The 25996-nt window shown below is 38.1% G+C and overlaps 1 protein-coding gene and 1 long non-coding RNA gene across 2 annotated transcripts in view; one reads left to right on the forward strand and one right to left on the reverse strand.

The window, feature by feature from the left end:
• The window catches only part of LOC134292426 (uncharacterized), a 200719-nt gene that overhangs the window by 83471 nt on the left and 91252 nt on the right, over positions 1–25996 (forward strand). The window contains exon 3 of the long non-coding RNA XR_009999665.1: positions 15992–16063. This is a non-coding gene — a long non-coding RNA (uncharacterized LOC134292426). The remainder of the gene's footprint in view (positions 1–15991; positions 16064–25996) is intronic.
• nek11 (NIMA related kinase 11) overlaps positions 1–25996 on the reverse strand; it is a 148855-nt gene that overhangs the window by 5739 nt on the left and 117120 nt on the right. The window contains exon 15 of the mRNA XM_062957350.1: positions 12851–12947. Within this exon, the coding sequence (XP_062813420.1) occupies positions 12851–12947 (97 nt within the window). The remainder of the gene's footprint in view (positions 1–12850; positions 12948–25996) is intronic.

Raw genomic sequence — 25996 nt, forward strand, 5'->3', positions numbered from 1 at the left:
ATTGGGTGTTTGATAGCCAACCATTATAATCTTTCATCTACACCATCCGAAAGAACATTAGCCAGTGTGTTGAAAGAAACTGTGGATTACTTTGCAATTACAGAAGTAAATTTGTTCAGAAAGCTTATACAAAATCTCTACAAACATTAGTAATACACCGAAAAACAAAATATCATCAAACCAGTTTTTCTTGCTGTGATTGGAAGAAGATTAGGCTATACTTTAGGAGCTCACTAACATTTCTCATTGATGATTCATGGTTGTCATTCTTCCCTTGTAAACCACCTTCTGCTACAAAATCTGGTGCTAAAGTACTATTTTAATTGCTAGACTGAAGTCCTTAAACATCAATTTTATTGCAGAATGCACTTACAATTAGACCTACATATGTAGATATTCTGAAACATTGTCATCTAATAGCTGCAAACAATTTCTCCAGATTTCAGCTGTTTGCAAAGCACAGCCAGTACAAAAAATGCCCTACAAATGTAGGGGTTTTTTTGTCACTAGGCTACTTTAACTCATGGAAGGAGCCCCCAGATGGCGTAGTGGACTAAGTGACTTGAAGGTTGGGTTGCTGACCTGAAAGCTGCCAGGTTCGAATCCCACCTGGGGAGAGTGTGGATGAGCTCCCTCTATTAGCTCCAGCTCCATGCGGGGACATGAGAGAAGCCTCCCACAAGGATGGTAAAAACATCAAAATATCTGGGCGTCCCCTGGGCAACGTCCTTGCAGACGGCCAATTCTCTCACTCCAGAAGCAACTCCGGTTGCTCCTGACACACAAAAAAAAAAAACTCATGGAAGATATTTGGACCAAAAAAAATCCCATGTCATCTTTTGTCGAGTTATAATACACTGAAGTAGATGTGATCCTACTTTGGTTTTCACTGGGAAGGACCCATTACAGCAGGACTTCTTAAGACTTTTTCCAATCATGATCCCTTTCCACTTGAGAAATTTCTGCACAATCTCTGGGTATATAGGTATATAAAGTAGGTATAAAATCAAACATTTACTAAAAAAATAAATCAGCATTTGCAAGGTTTGCTAAACAGGCTAATTTTTGTTTTTGTGGAATCCAAATGAAACATTTTCTGCAGAGTCCATTTGTGTAAATGCGTGCTGTTCAGAAACTTTTTACTGTTGCCAAATTTTCATGATTCCAATACTGAACTAAGGGGATCCCATTTGGGGTCAGGACCCACAGCTGAAGAAGCAGTGCATTAAAAGAAAATTTTCAATTTCGGAGAGACATTAGAATTCACTGGGATCAAAAAATATCTCACTATAAAAAGCATATGGCAGGCATCCCGTTAGTCAGTTTTCATTTTCTAAGTCAGTGGTTCTCAATCTGGGGTCCCCAGATGTTTTTGGCCTACAACTCCTAGAAATCCCAGCCAGTTTATCAGCTGTTAGGATTTCTGGGAGTTGAAGGCCAAAAACATCTGGGGACCGGGTTGAGAACTACTGTTGTAAATTAAGCCTTGTAACGTTGTAATTGTTTCCCATTGGCATCTTTGATTGTGGCCATTGCCACACTCATAACTGTCCCCGAAGTTCATCTCAAAATCTATACAGTTGCATTGAGGAACAAAGTCCTGCAGACCTGATGAGTGGGATAGTGAAGGATGACACTTCAAGCCCTCTCCTGCCCCGTGTCGCAAAAAGTTACAAAAGAAACCTGGAGCGGTAAATTTCTGCTTCTTCATTTTCCATTCTGCGTCTCTCACTAAGGCAGTGATGGCCAACCTATGACACGCGTGTCAGCACTGACATGCCTAGCCATTTTTGCTGACACGCTGCCGCATGCAGATTGATTGGATGACTAATGTCTTTTGTGGCCAAATTTGGTGTGATTTGGTCCAGTGGTTTTGTTGTTTACTCCATGGGAATTATGCATATATTATATATATCATTCTATTATTATTATATTATTATTGTAGTATATTATTAGATTATTACTATTACATTAGTCCCGGTGGCGAAGTGTGTTAAAGCACTGAGCTGCTGAACTTGCAGACCAAAAGGTCCCAGGTTCAAATCCCGGGAGCAGCGTGAGCGGCCACTGTTAGCTCCAGCTCCTGCCAGCCTAGCAGTTCAAAAACATGCCAATGTGAGTACCCTGTTTCCCCTAAAATAAGACATCCCTAGAAAATAAGACCTAGTAGAGGTTTTGCTGAATTGCTAAATATAAGACCTCCCCCAAAAGTAAGACCTAGCAAAGTTTTTGTTTGGAAGCATGCTCACCAAACAGAACAGCAGAGCATGCAGGATTGGTAAAGGTACGTATCATAGAGTGTTGTACATGGAAATAATGGTAGTAACAAGAAATTCTTGATAGGATTCACAATTTGGTTATGCTGGTTTGTGATGACAACTACTGTACAGTATATAATAAATGTTCATTTTTTTTTTGTTCAACAATAAATGTGAATTCTTCTCCATGGAAAACTAAGACATCCCCTGAAAATAAGACCTAGTGCGTCTTTGAGAGCAAAAATTAATATATAAGACACTGTCTTATTTTCGGGGAAACACGGTAGATCAATAGGTACCGCTCCGGCGGGAAGATAACGGCGCGCCATGCAGTCATGCCGGCCACATGACCTTGGAGGTATCTACGGACAACGCCGGCTCTTCGGCTTAGGAATGGAGATGAGCACCAACCTCCAGAGTCAGACATGACTGGACTTAACGTCAGGGGAAACCTTTACCTTTACCTACTATTACATTATGATTATATTATTCATTATTCATGACTACATTGAAACTACAATAGAGAGAAATCAGCGTGGAAACTGCAAGAGGTACCATAGATTGTTGTACATGGAAATAATGGTAGTAAATAGTTTTTGATTTATTAAATACAGTTATATATTACAATTATATATTTTTGTTATTTAAACTATATATATTGTGAAATTATGGGTTTTTTTCTCAAAGTGACATGCTAGGTTTTTTGGTGAATTTTGACACACCAAGTGCAAAAGGTTGCCCATCACTGCAGTAAGGCATTCTAGAGATAGAGGAGGGTGGACACTTCATCCTTTTCTGGATTTTAATGCGGGTTTGAGGGATGAGACTGGGAGATGGGCCATAGTCACAACATTGTGGTGACATTAAAAAAAAAATGGTATTAAAAAGGTAGGGGATCTCATGGAACTCAATGGAGAAATAATGAACTGGGACAAGATAAATGATAAAGGCAGGCAAGGGAACTGAATAGCATGGTTAGGCCTGTCCAGTAGAGCTCAGGCCATGAAAAGAAGAGAGGTAGCAGATGCCCCTCTAGACAGAATAATTAAAAGGAAAATACAAAAAGAGAAAGGAATTATTGAGTTAACGTAAAAGAAATTGATCAGCCTTATCTTACAACACAAAAACCACCGTATAGAGAGTTGAAAACAAGAAAAAAAACTTTAGCAAGAAATTAATCAGGTCTTTGATTGTACTGAACTGAGGTGGCAGGGAAGAATCCTTTTGATCCCACCGCTGCCACCAATTGTACTGGTGTGTGACAGAGATGAATCCCTTTTGATCCCACCACACACAGTTACCACCAATTATAAAAATGTCTTGATGATGATTTTAATTATACAGTAGAGTCTCACTTATCCAACATTCACTTATCCAACGTTCTGGATTATCCAACGCATTTTTGTAGTCAATGTTTTCAATACATCATAATATTTTGGTGCTAAATTCGTAAATACAGTAATTACTACATAGCATTACTGCATATTGAACTACTTTTTCTGTCAAATTTGTTGTATAATATGATGTTTTGGTGCTTAATTTGTGAAATCATAACCTAATTTGATGTTTAATAGGCTTTTCCTTAATCTCTCCTTGTTATCCAAGATATTCACTTATTCGACGTTCTGCCAGCCCGTTTATGTCGGATAAGTGAGACTCTACTGTATTATTCTATGTTTTAACTATCTTCTTCGCTGCCACCAATGGAGGAGATGTCAGGCAGATGGCACTTATTCTTTTTATGCTTTCTTTGTTTATTTTACTTCAGATGGTGATGTTGCTTAACTTAGTATATGATTGTGACAGAGACTTAGATGGAATAAAAATCAAAACAAGTTTATTGCATGTACAGAGCTTAATGGTTTCTATAACTTTTTAAAGGCACTTAGATTAACGGTTACAATTGGATTTGAGGTGTTACAACTTTCAAAATATTTCCTTCTCTCAGGACTAAACTAAACACTGATCTCTTAGATCCACTGGGATTAATTTCCCTTCTCCACAGCCTCCACAACTAGCCCTAAACAAGTAACCCAACTTGCTTAGTCTGGCTCTACTAGAGGTCTGCCTCCCTGGTTTCCTTAACCTTAGAACCAGTTTTTCTCCTGTGACTAAAAATCACAGACTCCCTAAAATAAGTCACCTTATTTTAGAATTGACTCAAATTCCCTCATTTGAGCCACCCTGATCCTCCACTTGAGAATCAGTCCTTTCCCTGTGACTGGAAATCACAGGCTCCCTAAAATAAGTCACCTTATTTTAGAATTGACTCAAATTCCTTCATTTGAGCCACCCTGATCCTCCACATGAGAATCAGTCCTTTCCCTGTGACTGGAAATCACAGACTGAAACTGGGTTTTAAAACATTCCCCCTTTTCCTTTCCAAACGGTGGTTGGCTCCGCCCCCGTTGGCATGGTAACCTGTCTTCTAATGCTGAGCTGGTTACCTCCTGGTATTATCAGCTCTAATACTCACCATTTTAAACTTAACCAAACCTGACTGTTTAAACAAAATCAAATAAACATATTATCCATTAATTAAAATAAAATCACACACTTCGTTACATTGATCAACATTATCCAGAAAATTAAACATATTAGGATCAATGAAACCAACATAAAATAATATCCAAATGGTATAGAAACCCCACTTCAAATAGTACATATAATGGGAAATATTTCCAGCAAACGTTGGCATAATTGTGGGGGATAGGTTCATTTTCTCATATGTGGTGGGATTGCAGAAAAATTTAGAACTATTGCAGAAAGATCAGAAATGTAATGGAGGAAATAATAGGGCAAACATTAAAGTGGGATAAAGCTAGATTCATGTTGCTCACTATAGAAGCAAAGGAAGATAACAAACGGACAGAAATCCTAAAATATATGATAGCCGCAATGCAGGTTACGATAGCCCGATGGAGAGACAATGCAAGATGGGATTTGGAAACTTGGTGGTCTTATCTCTCAGAATGCATAATCAGTTATTTTATTAATCAAAGGAAAAACAAGTATATGAATAATTATACAAAACAAGACTGGTCTGGAGGGAGGGTGGCGGTGGGGAGGACACTGGAAATAGGTGATACACATACAAGGAATATATAAAGCGTCAATTAAGGTAAAGTGACTTTTGGAACAATGTACATTGAGATAAGACCTGTATGGCAAAAGTTTGTTAATTGAAAGGACATATCAATAAAATAATAATAATAATAATAATAATAATAATAATAATAATAATAATAATAATAATAATAATCTGATGCAGGATCTCAGTTCATATTTCAGTTAATCATATTTTATTTTTATTGCAGCTTGTATTTTCTGGCTCTGGGCACACCAGCTTTCTTTTGAACATGGGTACATCCTGCCGTACTTTGTAATTTTTAATAGGGCCAGAAAATAATCCTTAATTGAAACAATGAAAATGTTTTTATTCTAGTGCAAGCAGGAATTGGGTACAACAAGGCATCCTGCCACTCACTGTATTGCCTTATCATTATAGAACACATGCCGAAATCCAGCTGTTATTCTCAATTAGAGTAAATCCACCAAATCCATTTAACTTAGATAAATGTTGATTTTCCAAATTCCAGTCAAGTCAGTGAATTTAATCTCATTGGGACTAACAAATACATTTAGGCTGAAGCAATTTTCTTTACTTTTTTAATCCTATTAGCTGTGCAAAGCTAGGATTGGGTTGCTGTTTTGTTTGTTTTAATATTATAAAGAGCAATAAAACTGGACAAAGAGAACTCATTGTCTTTTTCAAGTATTCCCCCTCCAGCATGTATTATAGGAAAACAATTAAAGTAACTGGACTAGTAAAACAATATTGTACTTAATGCAACATGCGAGTCAGAAACTATGTTTTAATCAATTTTTTTGTGTCAGAAGTGACTTGAGAAACTTCATATGAAATCATATGAAAATATTGGATGCACGAACAATTGACAAAACTCTTGCTAGAAATATAAATGTCTGGAGCTTTAATGCAGGCCAGCTAGTCTCAACCAGGGTAAAAAAAATCTGCAACTCCTACAACTATGCTAAGACTGGCCAAATGTTTGGATAACAATGTGATTGTGCATACATTAGCATAATTTAAAGTGGAATCATTGCACTATAATTAAGTAGTATAAATGAGTTTGATGACGCCTTCGTTTGGTGTCTTCCATTTCGTGTTTGCAGTGAGGGTACAATTATGTGCCTTTTGGTTGTGGCCTTGGGCTTGTACAATAAAATTATTTATGTGTGGATAGTGTAAATATACATATACTTCGACATATATGAAAAATATATTTTAGTTATGATTGAGATTGGGAACCTGATCTACTTAGATCTAAGTTAACAAGATTCAGGTTTTGACAGAATGAAAGTAAAGCTCCCCAGGCAAGAGACAAAACCTTTCCAATGCTAATTAGGGTGATTAACTGAAACATTAATGCTGGCTTCTCAGTGACAAAGGACTCTTGCCACACCCTGGACTCTCCACAGATATATATATATATATATATATATATATATATATATATATTCCTTTCCTTGCCTAGTTTATCCATGCCTCACAGCCTCTGAGGATGCCTGCCATAGATGTGGGCGAAACGTCAGGAGAGAATACTTCTGGAACATGGCCACACAGCCCGAAAGACATAGTACAACCCTGTGATCCCGGCCATGAAAACCTTCGACAACACATTGTTTCTATATGTAAAGTCCTGACTTTTATTTAACAATACAGTCCTGCTTGTGTATACTTAGAAACAAGTCTCACTGAGTTCAACTGAAGCTTTCTTTCACATGGACTACATACCATTTTTAATTAATAATGGGAACATCCTATTTCACGTGTGTCAGACTCAAGACCTGTGGGCCGAATCCAGCCTGAAATGTCATTTCATATGGACCTCCAAATGCCAGACTACAACTCCTGAATTCCTCATATTTGATGTCACGACTAGAGCAGTGAGAATGTAATATTTGGGAGGCTACACCTCACAACAAATTGCAAAAAAAATTTTTTTTTGCTTAGTTCTCAGCTAACCTTAAAGATCAGGCAGTGCTCCATCAATTACTTCAATATGACCTTTCCTTTTGAATTTTTAAAACATATGATACATTTTGATGTCAACGGCATATGCACTAGAGCCTTAAAGGTACAACCCTAATGAATTTTAAGCAAGAGAGTCACGACTACTCACACAGAGCAAGAGGGGGGAAGCCAAATGTCTTCCTGAAAGACAGTTTTACTTACACTCAGCAGGCAATGCCAGGGCTTTCTGCCGGATCCTGGCATGCTGCTGAGTAGAAGACACTGGAGGCTGACTGAGAGGCATTCACTGCTGTGCTGCAAAGACTTTAATTTACTTAAATGCTGGTTTATGAAACTTTTCCATTTTGCCCATCCACATTTTTCTTGAATTTTTAAAACTGCACTGTAAAATTCATTGCCATTAAACTCTGACTTATTGAATGCATTCTTTGGTTCCTTTGTAAAGGCACATGAAACACTATGCATTTAGCGTCATTTTCTTCCTTTCAGTGCTTTTCTTTCTTTTGATTCCATCATTGAAAGGAGAAAGATGTAAATGCTATGCCTATTATGTATGTCTCCTGTTATTCTGTCATCGGGCATACATGAAGGGCCAAGTAAAAACGTTACGGAAGAGTCCCTAGAATAAAGACAGCCCGTAAAAAGTAGTGGGAGTTTTCAGAAATCCCTATTCATCAACTATGAGATTACTAGCATAACTTGCAAGTCAAGAACATTTCACTTCTGAGTAGTTATTGTGTCAAGAGCTTTTGGAAAGCTTCAATGCGGTGTTCAAAATGTAAGCGAGGTATATATATCTACTGAAGTTTCAGAGTTTTATTCCTCATACCAGAAAGTTCAAGATCTTCTTAACAATTGGTTTTCAACCGGGCTGTGGCGCAGGCTGGAGAGCAAGCCAGCTGCAACCAGCTGCAATGAATCACTCTGACCAGGAGGTCATGAGTTCGAGGCCCGCTCGGAGCCTGTGTTTGTCTTGTCTTTGTTCTATGTTAAACGGCATTGAATGTTTGCCTATATGTGTAATGTGATCCGCCCTGAGTCCCCTTCGGGGTGAGAAGGGCGGAATATAAATGCTGTAAATAAATAAATAATAAATAAATAACCTTTGATCCTCCAAGTGTTTTGGACTTTAGCTCTCATAATTCCTAACAACTGAGAAACTGGCTGGGATTTCTGGGTGTTGAAGTCCAAAACAACCAAAGATTGGGAACCACTGTCTCTCTCTTTTGAGTATTGAGTATTGAGGAATTGGTGGTAGTTAAGGTAATGGGGAAAGGTGTGGAGTCCAGATAATCCAGTTAAAGCAAATAATATAAGATTATATGGGTTATATAGCTGTGTGGAAGGGCCTTGAGTCTACACTGCCATCTAATCCAGTTAAAATCTGATAATCTGTATTTTATAGGCAGTGTGGAAGAGGCCTAAGTGAGGCCTAACTCTGCCTGTCCCCTGGGTGAGTGGGTTGCTAAGAGACCAAGTGGGCAGAGCTTAGCCTTCTAACTGGCAGCAATTGGATAAAAACAATTATTCCTCTCCCTCTAATTTGGACTTTATTTTTCTTTTCTTTTTGTTGTATCAACCTAGAGGTGTGGATGATGGGTTGTGTTGTCAATTTTCGAGTTTGAGGGGTGTTTAGTTTTGTTGTTTTGGCGGTCGCCAGGATTCCATCACTCTTTTATATATATAGAAGATAGTCTAAACCGTCTTCTTCCCCTTTGTCTCTAATGTTTTCTTGTTGTTCTTATCTTATCAAATTGTGAGTTCCATTTTGAGTTGATTAAAATATTCTTTTACTGTGTCCCAGTTCATTTGTTTTTTTGGTAGACCTTGATTTGGAGAGAGCCAGTAGGTTAATTTGTCCATATTCATTATTTCTAAGACTTTATTTTGCCATTCTTCTCTTTTTGATATTTCTTTTGACCTCCACTTCTTCACATATACTATTCTGGCTGCTATCGTCAGGTAATTAAATAGGATCTCTTTATCTTTGTCTTTATCCAGATCCAACATTCCTAGCAAGAAAAATTCTGGCTCCTTTTTAATGTTAATCTTTAATATTTTTTGTATTTCTCCGTGTATATCTTTCCAAAATTTTATAGCTTTTGGGCAGGTCCACTGTCTCAACTGTGGTTTTTTCTGCATGGCAGGGGGTTGGATTAGATGGCTCATGTGGTCTCTTCCAACTCTTTGATTCTATTATTCTAGTTGCTCACACAAAAACTCATTGGGGTAATGGAGAGAGGGGGACAGCTCTTTTTCCTGCCTGTAGGGCAGCCAATGGTCCTAGGATGCTGAGCAATAAATCATGACTTCAAAGTCAGTTAGCAAGGCTAACTTGGCCCAGGGCTTCTGTTGGAGGGAAGAAATAAGAAAGGAAATTTTCTCTCTGGTTCACTTGCAAGGAAAACCTGCGGATGGTATCTTAAAGTGTTTTTTTCATGCTATTATTTATCTATCTATTTATTTATAGCATTTATATTCCGCTCTTTTCACCCCGAAGGGGACTCAGGGCGGATCATAGAACATATATACGGCAAACATTCAATGCTGATTAAATATACAGGACAGACAACAGATAGAGGTATTATGTCGGCATTTATCCAACTTCGGCATCCTAGAGGTTGTGCTCGATTCCAGCCACTGGGGGGTGCTGTCGCTCCAACCACTACGACGACAAGCCCTGATCACAAAATTTTCCTCCTGTTCTTTGATTGCCAGCATTTCTGGTATTTCCTTTTTATGGTGTCGTGAAATTCCTCGCCGCTTAAGTGGTGCCTAATTTCTCTACTCACCATTCAAAGCTTGTTTTTGAACCGCTTAAGTGGACTACAGAATTATAGCACCACTAGCTATGCCTAGCCACGTGTTGCTGTGGCGAAGTATGGTGGTATGGGAAATAAAGTATTGAGGAATTGGTGGTAGTTAAGGTAAAGGGTAAAGGTTTTCTCCTGACATTAAGTCCATTATAAATGGGTTATATAGCTGTGTGGAAGGGCCTTGAGTCTACACTGCCATATATTGTAATCCAGTTCAAATCAGATAATCTGTATTTTATAGGCAGTGTGGAAGAGGCCTAAGTGAGGCCTATCTCTGCCTGTCCCCTGGGCTGAGTGGGTTGCTAGGAGACCAAGTGGGCAATGCTTAGCCTTTGAACTGGCAGCAATTGGATGAAAACAATTACTCCTCTCCCTCTAATTAGGACTTTATTTTTCTTTTCTTTTTGTTGTATGAACGTAGAGGCATGGATGAGGGGTTGTGCTGCCAAGTTTAGTGTTTATGGGATGTGTAGTTTTGTTGTTTTGTCCTAGGCCGAAATTTCATTACCCTTTTATATATACAGATATTCTACTTTGACTGCTATGGCTACATCGTAATTTTAGTCCCAAAGTTCCCTTTCAGAAATGTGGGATACATTTAATAAGAATGAAAGAAAATTTCTGGAGAATAGCACTTTACATGATAATGCTGCAAAACTGAAATGAAATAATTCCCAGATAGGGAATGTGAACTTCTCATTGAGGCAATTTGCTTCCTTTATATTGTGTGTGTGTGTGGGGGGGGGGGGGGGTGGCCTTGCTTTGAAGATTAATATTTACTTATTAATTTGTAAATATAAATGTTTTATGGATTATCTCTCTGTAAATATAAATGTTTATTAGTACATGTAAATATTAACAATTACTAATGGTCTTTACTGGTGACACAGTGTGTTAAAGCGATGAGCTGCTGAACTTGCAGACCAAAACGTTCCAGGTTCAAATCCCAGGAGCGGAATGAGTGCCCGCTGTTAGCCCCAGCTCCTGCCAACCTAGCAGTTCGAAAACATGCAAATGTGAGTAGATCAATAGGTACCGCTCCGGCGGGAAGATAATGGCGCTCCATGCAGTGATGCCGGCCACATGACCTTGGAGGTGTCTACTGACAACGCCGGCTCTTCGGCTTAGAAATGGAGATGAGCACCAACCCCCAGAGTCGGTCACGACTGGACTTAACGTCAGGGGAAACCTTTACCTTAATGGTCTTTAACTGTGGCTGTTTATGGGATTTTCAAGAATAACTACAGAGTTACACTTAAAATGTAGTTTTTCACTTTTCAATATCACAGTCCACAGTTCGTGTAATATTCAGATACAAAATGCTCACCAAGTTTAAACAGGTGTGTTAGTTTCAAGTTCTCCGGCAATAAATTGCAGATTTGGATAAACATTTCACATATTTGATATTGCAAGTTATCACGAAGAATTAGAGTCCTTATGTCCTGCTTCTTTCGTACATTTGCAACTTTTTTTCTGAACGCTTAAAACAATACTGTTTGACAAAAATTATTTAAACATTGGGGAAGCTAAAAGGACCAGAAAGCTTCCTACTCCTTTTTACTGCATATCCTAGTGGTTGCAGACATGCACACCCCAGTCCAAATGTGCAAATAACAGTCACTATCAAACAATTACAAACAATCTGAATCCAAATCAAATCAAAAATTAGACAGATATCATCTTGTACGCAATGTTACAGATTAACTGCTTGCTTTCAAACTCTCTCACCACTAGAAAATATCCACCAATTCTTTGGAATATAAAGACTATTTGCAGGCCTGACTGCTACTTTGATGCCAAGGAAAATAGCAAGTGACTCCACAAACAAGTGGACTGGAAATGAAAGGATGACAACTCTACTGACATTGCAGCTGCACATTTTGGCATGGCATGAAGCACAGATCTGAGGTGGAACCAATGTGAGTAGATCAATAGGTACCGCTCCGGCAGGAAGGTAACGGTGCTCCATGCAGTCATGCCGGCCATATGACCTTGGAGGTGTCTACGGACAATGCCGGCTCTTCAGCTTAGAAATGGAGATGAGCACCAACCCCCAAAGTCAGACATGACTGGACTTAACGTCAGGGGAAACCTTTACCTTTATTAAGCCTCTCTGAATCCCCTTCGGGGTTAGAAAGGCGACACATAAATGTAATACATAAATAAGTAATAAATTTATGGCAGTGTGGGCTTAGATACTCCAGTTCAAAGCAGATATTGTGGGTTATTCTGCCTTGATATTCTGGGTTATATGTCTGTGTGGAAGGGCCCTGAGATAGCTCACGGGTAAGTCAGCAGCTTGTGACATTGTCAGGGCATTTTCTATCACTGATGGATTAAAACTTGAAAGTGGTGGATCACTGATGGATTAAAACTTGAATTATGATGAACAAAGGCTGGCCAACTAACTTTCAAAGACAACAGGCAAGAAAAAAAGCAGTTATGATTATGAATATTAAGATAGCCTATAGTTCCACCCATATAACACAAAGGTGAAGAATGACCAGAAGAAATTATAATCTTGCTTCAAAAGGAATGGAAAACATTGTCTAAAGCACAGGACAACTATTTCGATGTATTAGATAACCATGGAGTATTAGTTGTTGTAGAAAAGTATTAGGATGTAAATGAATATGCTGTGATCAAAGTTCTTTTAGTTCCAGTTTCATGCAAAAGCCAACATTCTTGTCTCTAGCAAACATTTTAAAAAGGCAACTTACTCTCTCATACGTCTCAGCTTGGTTGCTGCCGTGGTGTCATTGGGAACTCTTGATCCCTGGGGTCCGAGTGGAGTCATGCTGGTGGCAGTTCCAGTACCTACAAATCAATGCACAGACGCAGATGCTTATTCACCTTGCTTGCCTCGATATTTCTATAGATCTAATCCTGTGCTCCTCAAGGTCAATCAAAAAAGGGAGAACATTCACAGGAAAGTGTTGCATGAATTAAAGTTGAATTATTAAATACACATTAAGGAAACTTGCTTGAGTGGTCATACAAAGCATAATATTCATTTTCCATTCAATGGTGCATACCAAAACATCACAATGTTCTGTAAAGGAGGCTTTCTTGTGGGTAGTTTCTATGGTAGTAATAAACTGCAAAAGAACACTTTTGGACATTCCTCTATCTCTGCTCCCTTTTGCCCTCTCTACAGGAACAAGATGTTTTTTTTTCCCCTGTGGCACAATTATTTCTTATTATTTCGGTAGAAGCACATAAAGGTTGAGCATAACTTACCCGGAATTCCAAAATCTGAAGTCCAAAACATTTTAGTCCCTTGTCTTACATGTTGAATACTCTACCTGTACTAAAGCTGCTGTACCAATATGAAAAGTTTGTGTATAGTAGGCAATATTCCCACAGCCTACTAGGCATCAACTCGCTTTATTTTCATTTGAACTTCAGACTACATGCGACTCTTATGTCTGATTTTAAGTTAAACTTCTCCTTTCCCACTGGAAGCCTAATAAAATTACTCTTGCTGCTTTATATATTACTTCAAAAAAGTCAGATAAGTTGCTAAGATCACAATAAAAGTAACGTCTATTATGGCTCTCAATCTTGACTGTAACAGTGAGAGGCATCTTGGAATTGGAGCCTCCAGTGGCCTAGGGGATAAAAGCCTTGTGACTTGAAGGTTGGGTTGCTAACCAGGTTCGAATCCCACTTGGGGAGAGTGCGGATGAGCTCCCTCTATCAGCTCCAGCTCCACGTGGGGACATGAGAGAAGCCTCCCACAAGGATGGTAAAACATCAAAACATATGGGCGTCCCCTGGGCAACGTCATTGCAGACAGCCAATTCTCTCACTCCAGAAGCAACTCCGGTTGCTCCTGACACGAAAAAAAAAATCTTGGAATTCTTTGGATAAGACTGCCCAACAATGCTGATTTGAACCAAGATTCTGTAAATGAGAATAAGGTGATATATCTTACAGGGAAAAGTTGTATACTGCATTTCACATTCTGCTGTTGTGAGCAATTCTGAAATGAAATTGAAACAGTGATGAATTACATGTCTGTAGTTGCCTACAGTCCTGCACCTCATGCATTTATTACTTTGAAATCAGTTAGATCCATTTGACTGTACTGAAGTCACGATTTTAAAAGAAGAAGAAAAATGAATTTTAATCAAACGAGTTACTCGACACGAGCAATTAATATGAAGCTCGCCGGGCTTGTCCAAGTTCAACAAAACATTTCCAGCAGTTCATGCAGTTCCAATGTACTGCTGTATAGCAACCGTGTGTGACTATTATGTGATGAAATACAGTATGTGGTGAAAGGATGAAAATCTGAGCTCTTGTAAATATGTAATGGAAGAGAATAAATTAAGAAGAATGTAATAATTGTGATCATTATTTTGTAGATCCAAATTTGTGATCTCCACTTTTGAGATTGTGTAACTCTCCAATTATTTTGAGAACATAACTGAAGAAATGTTTGTCAGAAAGTGGCCTTGTTCCATGTGTTGTTGAAGGCTTTCATAGCAGGAATTACTGGGTTGCTGTGAGTTTTCTGGGCTGTATGGCCATGTTCCAGAAGCATTCTCTCTTAAAGTTTCACACACATATGGCAGGCATCCTCAGAGGTTGTGAAATTTGGTGGAACCTTGGCAAGTTGGATTTATATATCTGTGGAATGTCCAGAGTGGGAGAAAGAACTCTTGTCTGTTTGAGGCAAGTGTGAATATTGCAATTGATCCCCTTGATTAGCATCGAATAGCTTTGTAGCTTCAAAGCTTGGCTGCTTCCTGCCTGGGGTTCCCCTTTGGGAAGTGCTCAACCATAGCAGAGTATGGACACAGTATATTATTTGAGAACACAGACAGGTTGGCCAGTCTAACAACTATCATGTCAGACTACACGAAAAGCCATTGAAAACCACAAGCATGTGGACAATTTCAACAGAAAGGAAGAAACCATGAAAATGAACAAAATTTGGCTATCAGTATTTTAAAAACTCTAAATCAGGACAGTAAATAAATAACAACACTCAAAACCAGGAGAATTCCAGACAAGAAACAATCAGGGCCAGCTAGTCCTCTTCCAACAAAGGATTCCCCCAGGCAGAAAACAGCTAAGCTTTGAAGCTGCAAGGCTATCCAATGCTAATCAAGGTGATCAATTGCAACATTCACACTTGCCTCAAACAGACAAGAGTTCTTTCTCCCACCGTGGACATTCCACAGATATATAAACCCCACTTGCCTAGTTTCCAACAGACCTCACAACCTCTGGGTGAAATGTTAGAAGAGAATGCTTCTGGAGCATGGCCATACAGCCTGGAAATCTCACAGCAACCCACTGGCCTTGATCCACTGGAAAGAGAGAAGAGAGAGAGAAAGAGAGAGAGGAACAGAAGGGAAGGGACTAGGAAGGAAGGGACGCTTCACAGAGTGGTGAATATCCAAAATTGCCCAAGAAGATATATGTAAAAACAGCAAATGCTTTCTGTCTACTAAAGGATGAGGATTTCTCCACACTAGCTACTATGTGCCTTTAACAATATAAAGCAAAACTGATTTTAGACTGCTTACAATTTTTTAAAATTCACTCAAAATAAAGATCATTGTCACTGTTTTAGTGTAATTGACATAGGTTTCTATAGAGATACATTTGCCTTTCTTTGTGTGTATTAGGGTTGTGCGCTTATTTGAGCAATGTCTTAAACGTTTTAACTTTTGTAATGTTTCCGCTTCCTTTAATCTGAAATTGTGTTATTAAAGACATTTTTCTCACCTTTCTTTGAGGCCTTAGGCTAAATAACACATTCTTACATTGCTTTGCTTTCTTTGTTACATATATATGCGCCCACACACACATCATTCTCAAATGCAACTTTGGTTCCTTCCCAATAGATCTTGCAAAAACTGTCGGGCAGAGTGAAGGATTTGAGATGATGGTGGACAGTTTACGAAGTTATGTGACAGGTCAGTTTATTATTTGATTTTAAATAATTTTCCCACCGTGAGAGATGGATGGGTTCTGTGAATGCAGCAAAAAATAACAACTACAGTAGAGTCTCACTTATCCAAGCTAAACGGGCCGGCAGAAGCTTGGATAAGCGAATATCTTGGATAAGAAGGAGGGATTAAGGAAAAGCCTATTAAACATCAAATTAGGTTATGATTTTACAAATTAAGCACCAAAACATCATGGTATACAACAAATTTGACAGAAAAAGTAGTTCAATACGCAGTAATGTTATGTTGTAATTACCGTATTTATGAATTTAGCACCAAAATATCATGATATATTGAAAACATTGACTACAAAAATGCCTTGGATAATCCAGAACCTTGGATAAGCAAGTCTTGGATAAGTGAGACTCTACTGTATATGGCAATATTATTTCAAAGAAAGTATAATAATGCTCGAAATGTGTGGATTGTAGAAATTTTGTAGCAGATGTAGACAACGCTACAAGGCCAGTTACAGGAATCACAAATTTCTTTTTTGAAACAGCTCCACTCGATACCAGTTCTCTTCTGGGCACAATTCAGAGTGCTGATTGCGAACTATAAAACTCTATATGGTTTAAGTCCAGACTATCTGAAAAACCGTATCTACTGACACAAATGTTTTCAGAAAAAGGCTTTCTCGGTCCCATTGCCATCATCATCCTCTAAATTATTTTTCTCCTTCCCTCTAAATTTCCATCTTTGCCTTTCTTTTTCACTTTCTTTCTCATAGCCATAGACCAAGAAAAATACAGAACTATACAGTTGGAAGATATCTCAAGAGTCATCGAGCTGTTTTCCATGCCAGTTAATAAATTATGGCCATCCCTGGCCAACTAACCCCAACCTCTTTAGACACCTACAGTGAAGGAGAGTTCATTACCTTTTTGGGTAATCTAGTTTGTTGTAATGAAGTGTGAATTTTTTAGTTTACAGATGTCATGTTTAATTGCGTTTTAAAAGAGTCAATATTTCAGTTACTCTGCACTCATAAGTTGGTTGCCATGGAGAAGTGGGCGGAGCCAACTGCCATTTTGGTGGAAAAGTGCAAGTTTGAAAAGAAACAGTTAGTCTGTGTTCTGTTGAAGCACAGGGAAGATTGATCCTGGTTGAAGGGATCAAGGGAGACTCAATTGGTCATTTTGAGTCAATTTAAAATAAGTTTGGTGACTTATTTTAAATTAGTCTGTGCCCTGCTGAGATACAGTTAAGACTGATTCTCAGTTGGAGAATCAGGGAGACTCAAGTGCTTATTTGAGTCAGTTTAAAATAGTTTGGTGGCTTATTTTAAGGCAGTCTGTTTCCAGATAAGGAACAGATAGTCTGTGATTGAAATTCACAGGGTGACTGCAGTTTAAAGCAGTAGAGAAGGAAGTGATATTTTAAGGAATTTGAAACACCTCAATATAGCTTTGCAATGGTTAGTCCAAGTGCTTCTAAAGAGAAGTTACTGTAACCATTAAGTTTGTGCCTGAATAAACGTGTTATTGTTCTTTCTACCATCTAAGCTTCTGTCATCTATATTACCATCTAAAGCAAACAAGGAGAAAGACGAAAAATAAAATTTAAAAAGTCTCCTCTCTTAAGTAGCTAGTGGCTATATCTTCTAATAGTGGTGGCAAGAGTTGATAATCCCCTTAACATCTGGTGGCCGCATTATAAACATCTTTACCTCTGGTGGTAGCTTTTAAATAAAACATCTTTAATAACTGGTGGCAGCGGATATAAAATATATAATAATAATATAAATATAATTAATTAATAGAAACTCATCCATATCTCCGCAATTGGTGTCAGAGGTGGGATTTTAAAAAGATTCCCCCCTGTCTGACATCTTTGCAATTGTATAAAGGTGAACAAGTTAAATCTTTAATCCAGACATAGCAAAAGTGTCCCTAGTTAACAAAAAGCAGATCAGAGAATTCAGATTCAGCCTATGAATTACACTCCTTCTGAAAACTCAGACACGTAGCTTGGTGTAATCTTGGAGTCAGCCCCAAGCTTGAATGCCTAAATTTCAGCAGTGACCAAGGAGTGGAGAAATACAAACTGATCTTGACTGAATAGCACAAATTTGTCCTCAAAGTATGTTGGTAACCACAAAATATTTTTTCTGTCTAGTCTTAGACGTTCCATCAATAAAATGAATGCAAAAAATTATTTTCACCAATACTGTCAAACTGACTCCAATTCATGTACCTGTAAATGGTCACCAAGCAATTATGTGCCAACTGCATGCTCTGCTTTCAAAACCACTTCCAAGAAATATTTGTAGCATAAAATTAGTGGGAAGAAGAAAAACTTCTACAGAACATATGCTATCTCATTTTAATGTAACCCGAGGCACTGCAGAAGACATAAAATAGTCTCATTTGACCATTCTTTATAAGAACTGCATTGCACTGTATTGTAACTAGTAAATAGTTAATGAATTTTAGCATTCATTAAGGCTAATGAAATGAAAATTGATTTTTTAAATTCAACACATTACCCCAAAAGATGCTAAGAATGCTATTCAGACCTCTCGTGCACCAAGCATAATGTTCTTTTTGGATGAAGACTGAAATTATTTAACTTAATTCAATTACAGACAAAGCAATAGATGGAAAGAAGGGGGATAAGAATGCAATATTAAAAAGTGTGAAACACTAACTTTTGTCATGGTTGGCAAAGGCACTGTGCTGTGTGTGTTAACTGGAAATGAAGTGCATGAAGCCGATTGGTTGAGCCTGCAAAAACCTGGGTATTGATTTGATACTGTTTCTGTTTTGCTGCTGCAGATTTGTGGACTGAGAAAGGACTATTTATGACTGTGAACTTCTGTAAGTGATCAGAGGGACCACTGTAAATACAGTAGAGTCTCACTTATCCAACACTCGCTTATCCAACATTCTGGATTATCCAACACATTTTTGTAGTCAATGTTTTCAATATATCGTGATATTTTGGTACTAAATTCATAAAAACAGTAATTACTACATAGCATTACTATGTATTGAACTACTTTTTCTGTCAAATTTGTTGCATAACATGATGTTTTGGTGCTTAATTTGTAAAATCATAACCTATTTTGATGTTTAATAGGCTTTTCCTTAATCCCTCCTTATTATCCAACATATTCGCTTATCCAACGTTCTGCCGGCCCGTTTATGTTGGATAAGTGAGACTCTACTGTATTTTTGATCTCTTGGAATCAGTAAAGTTCCTGTATTTTTGTTCTGCAAATCTGAGTGGCATGTCATTTTTCTGCGGGTGACTCTGGGTCGCAGGCACACATAAGAGCTTCCATTTATCATCATCAATCCGTAATAACTTTTGCATCAATGCAGCAGCATAAACTATGCTGCCATAACCCTTCTAAATACACACTAGTACATTACATATTGTTAATATGCACTAACCCTGAGTTAAAACAGGTCTATATCCATTAGGTATATTATTAAGGAAGGAAAGTAGGGGGGGGAGAGATTTCAATGCAACTTATAAATACATGATGAAGGACATCTGAAACAAAAATATACTTTTGAGCTACCTAGGAATGATTCCCATGAAGAGAACACACTGTTTTGAAATATTTTTAAAAAGGAGAGCAATCTGGAAATTGCATTTGCAGTACTACTCACCATACCGTGTTTCCCCGAAAATAAGACAGTGTCTTATATTAATTTTTGCTCCCAAAGATGCTCTAGGTCTTATTTTCAGGGGATGTCTTATTTTTCCATGAAGAAGAATTCACATTTATTGTTGAACAAAAAAAAATGAACATCTATTATATACTGTACAGTAGTTGTCATCATAAACCAGCATAACCAGACAAACTGAATCCTATCAAGAATTTCTTGTTACTACCAATATTTCCATGTACAACACTTTATGGTACGTACATTTACCGATCCTGCATGCTCTGGTGTTCTGTTTGGCGGACATGCTTCCAAACAAAAAATTTGCTAGGTCTTACTTTCGGGGGAGGCCTTATATTTAGCAATTCAGCAAAACCTCTACTAGGTCTTATTTTCTGGGGATGTCTTATTTTAGGGGGAAAAGGGTAGCATATACAGCTAACATGAGCACTTAAAATGCATTTATTGCTTGTACTTGCTCTTCATTTATTCATTCATCTATGCAGAAACCCCACCAATGACAGTGGTGTGGCTATGTGTTCCTGTAAGGCAAAAGGCTATGCAGCTGACAGAAATGCTGCTGATAAGAATCTCCCATTTCAAACAAGAATTTACTAAGAAACCAGACTAAATGTGCAAAATAGCTGTTGGGAAACAGCAAGCAGGGAAGTGCTGGAGGATCTCTCAGAGACAATGGCTGTGGCATCACAGCTAAAATGTGTTAGTGGTGTGCTGAAGGAGGAGCGGTAAACTTCTTTTGAATATCTTCTACTGCAAAAACCTTTTGATGCTACAATATAAAATGAAACAAGAGATAATGCAAGAAGATAGCACACAACTAGTTACTGGGGTGTAGCAGAAGACAACTATGAGTAGTGCTGTGGCTAAGAACACAATGGGACTCATGCCAAAAGGACGTTTTGACGTGCTCAGAGGTAAAAAGAAAGTTCAAAGCTGTACAACACGTATTATAGGAAAAGGGAATGCAAGAAGCATCCTAGGCATAGTAAACCAAGAAATGGAACGTATAAACATTGCAGTACTTGCAATAGACAAGAATTTGACTTTTTTGAGTCAGATAATTACACAGTGTTTTACTCAGGAAACAAAAACCTAAGAAGAAATGGGGTTGCATTAATAGTGAGAAAAGATGTAGCAAAAGAAGTCAAAGGGATACAAGGCAAAGTTGGATCAAATAATATCAAAGTCTTCAGGGAAAACCCATACATATAACCATAATTCAAGTTTATCCTCCTGCGGAGAAGAAGAAATGACTGAAAGATTCTATGAGTCTGGAAGGAAATAGACTACAAACCAGAATAAGGCTTCTTGTTAATCATAGATTATTGGAATACAAAAGTCAAAAAGACCAGAATCGAAAATCGTACAAAAATTTGATCAAGACATGAAAAAGATTTGACTGAATTTGGGAGGCCAACAGTTTGTTCACTGCAAACACATTTTTCAAGCAACCCAAGAAGAAATTCTATCACCTAATAAAATTCAAGTAACATGTTCACGGTCAATATCTAAGAAGAAATACGGCATTTACTTGTGGTATCACAAAGTTTTTTTTGTTTAAGGTCTAAAAAGTGCCTCGAAACAAACAACTGCAATACTAAACCAATAAAGGGGACTTTAATAATAGAAGTGGGACAATCAATACATTATATATAGATTTAACAGAAGTAAGACACAGCAAATGCAATATTGCAATTGTATAACTTTTCAGAATTCCTTGACCCTTTCTTTTTAATTACTGCTTTTCTCCTTTGTTCCTATTGACTGGCCTTTTTCTCTCCCTATAATATCTTCCAAATATGTTGACTAGAACTGCTTTCTGTGTGCCTAACTCCAAATAACAAAGTGTCTGCATCATCCAGGGCTATGGAGTTATAACCTCTTATTTAAATACCTTAGTTAATGAAGGCAGCAATGTAATCAGTTGTGTTAAATGGCTCTAAGTATAATTAGCAGCTTATTAAACTTTGAATCAGAATGCCTTTATTCGCACTGGATTATAAACAAATAGGAAACTAACACATTTATTTTTCATTATCACTTTAAAAAGAAAGCTAGACAAAAACAAAAGGAATCTGAGACTTTCAAAGGGGAAAATCAAATAAACCCTGAGAATAAATTAATCTTGTTAATCATAAGCATACTTGTTTTGACAAAAATTCCTCGGAAATACCTATCTAGAATAAACTCCAGTTAATTTTAAAATGGCAAAAACATTTTACATTCACTGTATGTGTTATATTTATATATTTATTGAAAGGCATATCTTTTTTTATGTTTCACACTTCCGAAGTACATCTATTCTAAATAATTAAAGAGGTTTAATTGTCATGGCTCCACCTTACCAAATCTAGGGATTTGAATTTTTGGTCATGTATAATAGTGCTTTGGTGCATTTCTCTGAACCGTACTACTACAACAATAGTAGAAATTGGCTAAAAGAAATTGCTGGTACAAGTGAAAAGGGGAAAGAATGAAACTGATTTTTGGTCAGGGCAACAAAAAGAAAAATGTTCATGAGGCAGATTTTGTCGGAGGGCGATGGTGAGACTCTGTTTGCAATTCAGGGTGGGTTCCAAAAATCATCATCCTGGTCTCACCGATCCCTCCTTCTCCAGGCTGCCTTCTCATACGGAGAATCAGCACTGGTAAACAAAACGCCAGCAGTCGAATATTCAGTTGAATTCAATGGTACTTAATCTTTATTTACATTGCTATGTACGGTAGCACTCATTAGCAATAAGTCCTAGACACATGGCAGTGTCTCCTTGGCCACGGAGCGGCTGCAAATACATTCCCCGTCCATCTTCCATGAACGCTCACGCCGACAGAAGAAACTCCCCTGCATTCCACAGATCATGAAGGAAGTCCTGGTCAATCAGACTTGACCCCATTGGCCCATTGGCCCTGTGTTACATCAATCAAAGCAGGCTCCTTTTAACTCCTCTACTGCTGAAATGCCTTGCCGAAACTCATGCAGAAAAACATTCCTAACAGCATAGATTGATTTTAACATTTCACACAATTCACAATACCCTGACAGATTTTTCTAAAAAAAAAAAAATCAGAAGATCATGTGACCCCTGCTTCTTGCCCAGATTTCAGAGGTTAACCCAGATTGGGTGGATTGCTGCATGTCCAAGCTACAGAACACAAAGCAATTGATTCAAATTACAAAAAAAGAGATTCCTCCTAAATATTAGGAAGAACGTCCTCACGGTAAGAGCTGTCCGACAGTTGAACATGGTACCGAGGAGTGTGCTGAGGTTTTTAAGCAGAGTAGACAGCCATCTGTTGGGAGTGCTTTGATTGTGTGTTCCTGCTTGGCTGGGTGTTGGACTGGATGTCCCTTGTGGTTTCTGTCAACTTTTATGATTTATAATTCATCCTCTAAATTTGTGTTTGAAGTATTCAAAAGCGTCATTTATTGGCAATGGTAAATCTGAGTCCAAGAATTTACCTTAACAATAAGAGGATATGATATCCAGTAGATAGCATATTGGAACAAGAGAAACCCGTTCTAGGTTCAGTCTGCTCAGTTTAGAGACAGTAATGTGATCTTCAACAAATAGTTAGATATATACTGTATAAACACATAGTTAAGAAGGACTAAGATTATCCCAGTGCCTCCTCAATATCCAAATATTTAATCAAAGCACATATAGATTGTACATGTGGATTATCTTTTTGATGCTTTACATAGCTGGTTCAAGGCACGCTGGTATTGGAGGGGAGGAACAAGGTGATATGACTCTTACTTTCATTAATACAATCTGCAGAAGTTGATCTGATTGATTGTGATTCTGACTTTTATACTGGTGATGGGACTGCATCCTCTCCTGCACCTAAATGCATCAGGAAATCATAGACAGTTTGACTGACAGTGCTCTGTCCTATAACAGAAGAATGGCCAGAAATCTGGTATTATTCCCCCCTCTCTCCTCCAGATCATCTGTGACAATTTCATTTAGCCTATCAAGGTACCAGATACTACAAAAATTGGCAAAGTGAGGCCTGTTTTTGTAGCCTCCAGAGATCCAAAATTTTGTTTAGTCCCAAAATGTCCCCTAGACTTCTAGGGACATGGATTATATTTCTTCCTTAACACTCTCCTGAGGTCAAAATGATTTTTACAACCTTCCATGTATTTGAGAAATCAGGAAGGCCTTTTGAAAACATGGGGAAAATACCCCCATGTTCATGTGTTTTGGGGAAAATGTTTTTATTTTTGTCTAGGAGGAGCAGGTGTCCTGGAGGTTACTTCACCCCCCCCCCCCCCAGCCTTCCATAGTTTGCCCACTCCTTAGATAATGATACTAGAAGCTAAGCAAGGCCAGGTCTAGTTGATGCATGGATGGGTACCATCAAGGAAGATCAGTTGCTACAAACTATATTACAAAGGAAAAGAATGGCACTACTGAGCATTTGTTGACCAAGGAAGCTTTAAGTCATAAGTCAAAAGGCAGCTTGAGGGAAAATACATCCATCACCAACAGCCAGCTCTGAAGCATACAATGCACAAATGAAAGGTGGGAGAAGAGTCAGCAGGCACCATAATTCTGCTTATTGTCTTCAAGTTCATAACCCTAGATATACTGCATGGGCTTCTGTCTTGCTTTTAGTGCTACAAAATCATTCCAAATAGGGAAATGACTGCACATTTTGAACAGAAACTAAACATATTAAAGCTTTATTCTTCCAGCAGAACTGCACATAACAAGAAACCTTTTGTTTTGTTTCCGACCTGTTTTTTCTGACTGATGCCTTGGACCAAGAGTTTCTGGTGAAAGAACTTAATGTTGTTGAGGACCCTTAGGGAGATGTAGAAGAGGTTGAAATATCTGTTCTGTTCTGTATCACTTTGCAACATCATCAAATATCATCAGTTTCCAATATTTTCATTTAATTGTGGCACCTAATCTAGAAGCTCTTTCAACTGACTATATAAAGGACTAGCTGTGCCCAGCCACGCGTTGCTGTGGCAAAGTATAGTGGTATGAGAAATAAAGTGTCTTATATTATCTGCTTAGAACTGGATTATATGAGGCCCCTTCTACACAGCTGTATAAAATGCACACTGAAGTGGATTATATGGCAGTGTGGAGTCAAGATAATCCAGTTCAAAGCAGATAATATAAGATTATAAATGAGTTATATAGCTGTGTGGAAGGGCCTTGAGTCTGCACCGCCATATAATCCAGTTAAAATCAGATAATTTGTATTTTATAGGCAGTGTGGAAGAGGCCTAAGTGAGGCCTAACTCTGCCTGTCCCCTGGGCTGAGTGGGTTGCTAGGAGACCAAGTGGATGGAGCTTAGCCTTCTAACTGGCAGCAATTGGATAAAAACAATTATTCCTCTCCCTCTAATGAGGACTTTATTTTTCTTTTCTTTTTGTTGTATGAACGTAGAGGCATGGATGAGGGGTTGTGATGCCAAGTTTAGTGTTTCTGGGATGTGTAGTTTTGTTGTTTTGTCCTAGGCCGAAATTTCATTACCCTTTTATATATATAGATAAGTGATAAGTTTTTATTGGGATAATTGTGTTATTGCTCTGTTATTGTTATTTGATTGTTGTATCGGGCGAGGCCCCATGTAAGCCACCCCGAGTCCCTTCGGGGAGATGGGGCGGGGTATAAAAATAAAGTTGTTGTTGTTATTATTATTATTATTATTATTATTATTATTATTATTATTATTATTATTATTATTATAAAACTAGTTCTATGTTAATGAGGACATCAGTGGTGAGTTACTCCAGAGAAGAGGCAAGAATCCTTCCCAAGCAAAGACTTCACCCCCATTTACCACATTTCTGGACTCTTATCTTTACATGAGGAGCCGCTGGTGGCGCAGTGGGTTAAACTGCTGAACTCCTGAACTTGCTGACTGAAAGGTCAGCAGTTCGAATCCAAGAGTGGGGTGAGTTCCTGCTGTTAGCTCCAACTTCTGCCAACCTAGCAGTTTGAAAATATGCAAATGTGAGTAGATCAATAGGTACTGCTCTGACGGGAAGGTAATGGCACTCAATGCAGTTGTACCAGACACATGACTTTTGAGGCATCTATGGACAACGGCGGCTCTTCGGCTTAGAAATTGAGATGAGCACCATACCCCAGAGTCAGACATGACTAGACTTAATGTCAAGGGAAAACCTTTATCATTACCGATCCTTAAATGAAAGTAGGCAGTTTCCACATATGCAAATATATTTATAAGGGTGATAGGAGTCTAAATATTCTTATTTTGTTTGACTGTAGAAGC

The sequence above is a fragment of the Anolis carolinensis genome, chromosome 6 (genome assembly GCF_035594765.1).
Source record: "Anolis carolinensis isolate JA03-04 chromosome 6, rAnoCar3.1.pri, whole genome shotgun sequence".
Lineage (NCBI taxonomy): Eukaryota > Metazoa > Chordata > Lepidosauria > Squamata > Dactyloidae > Anolis > Anolis carolinensis.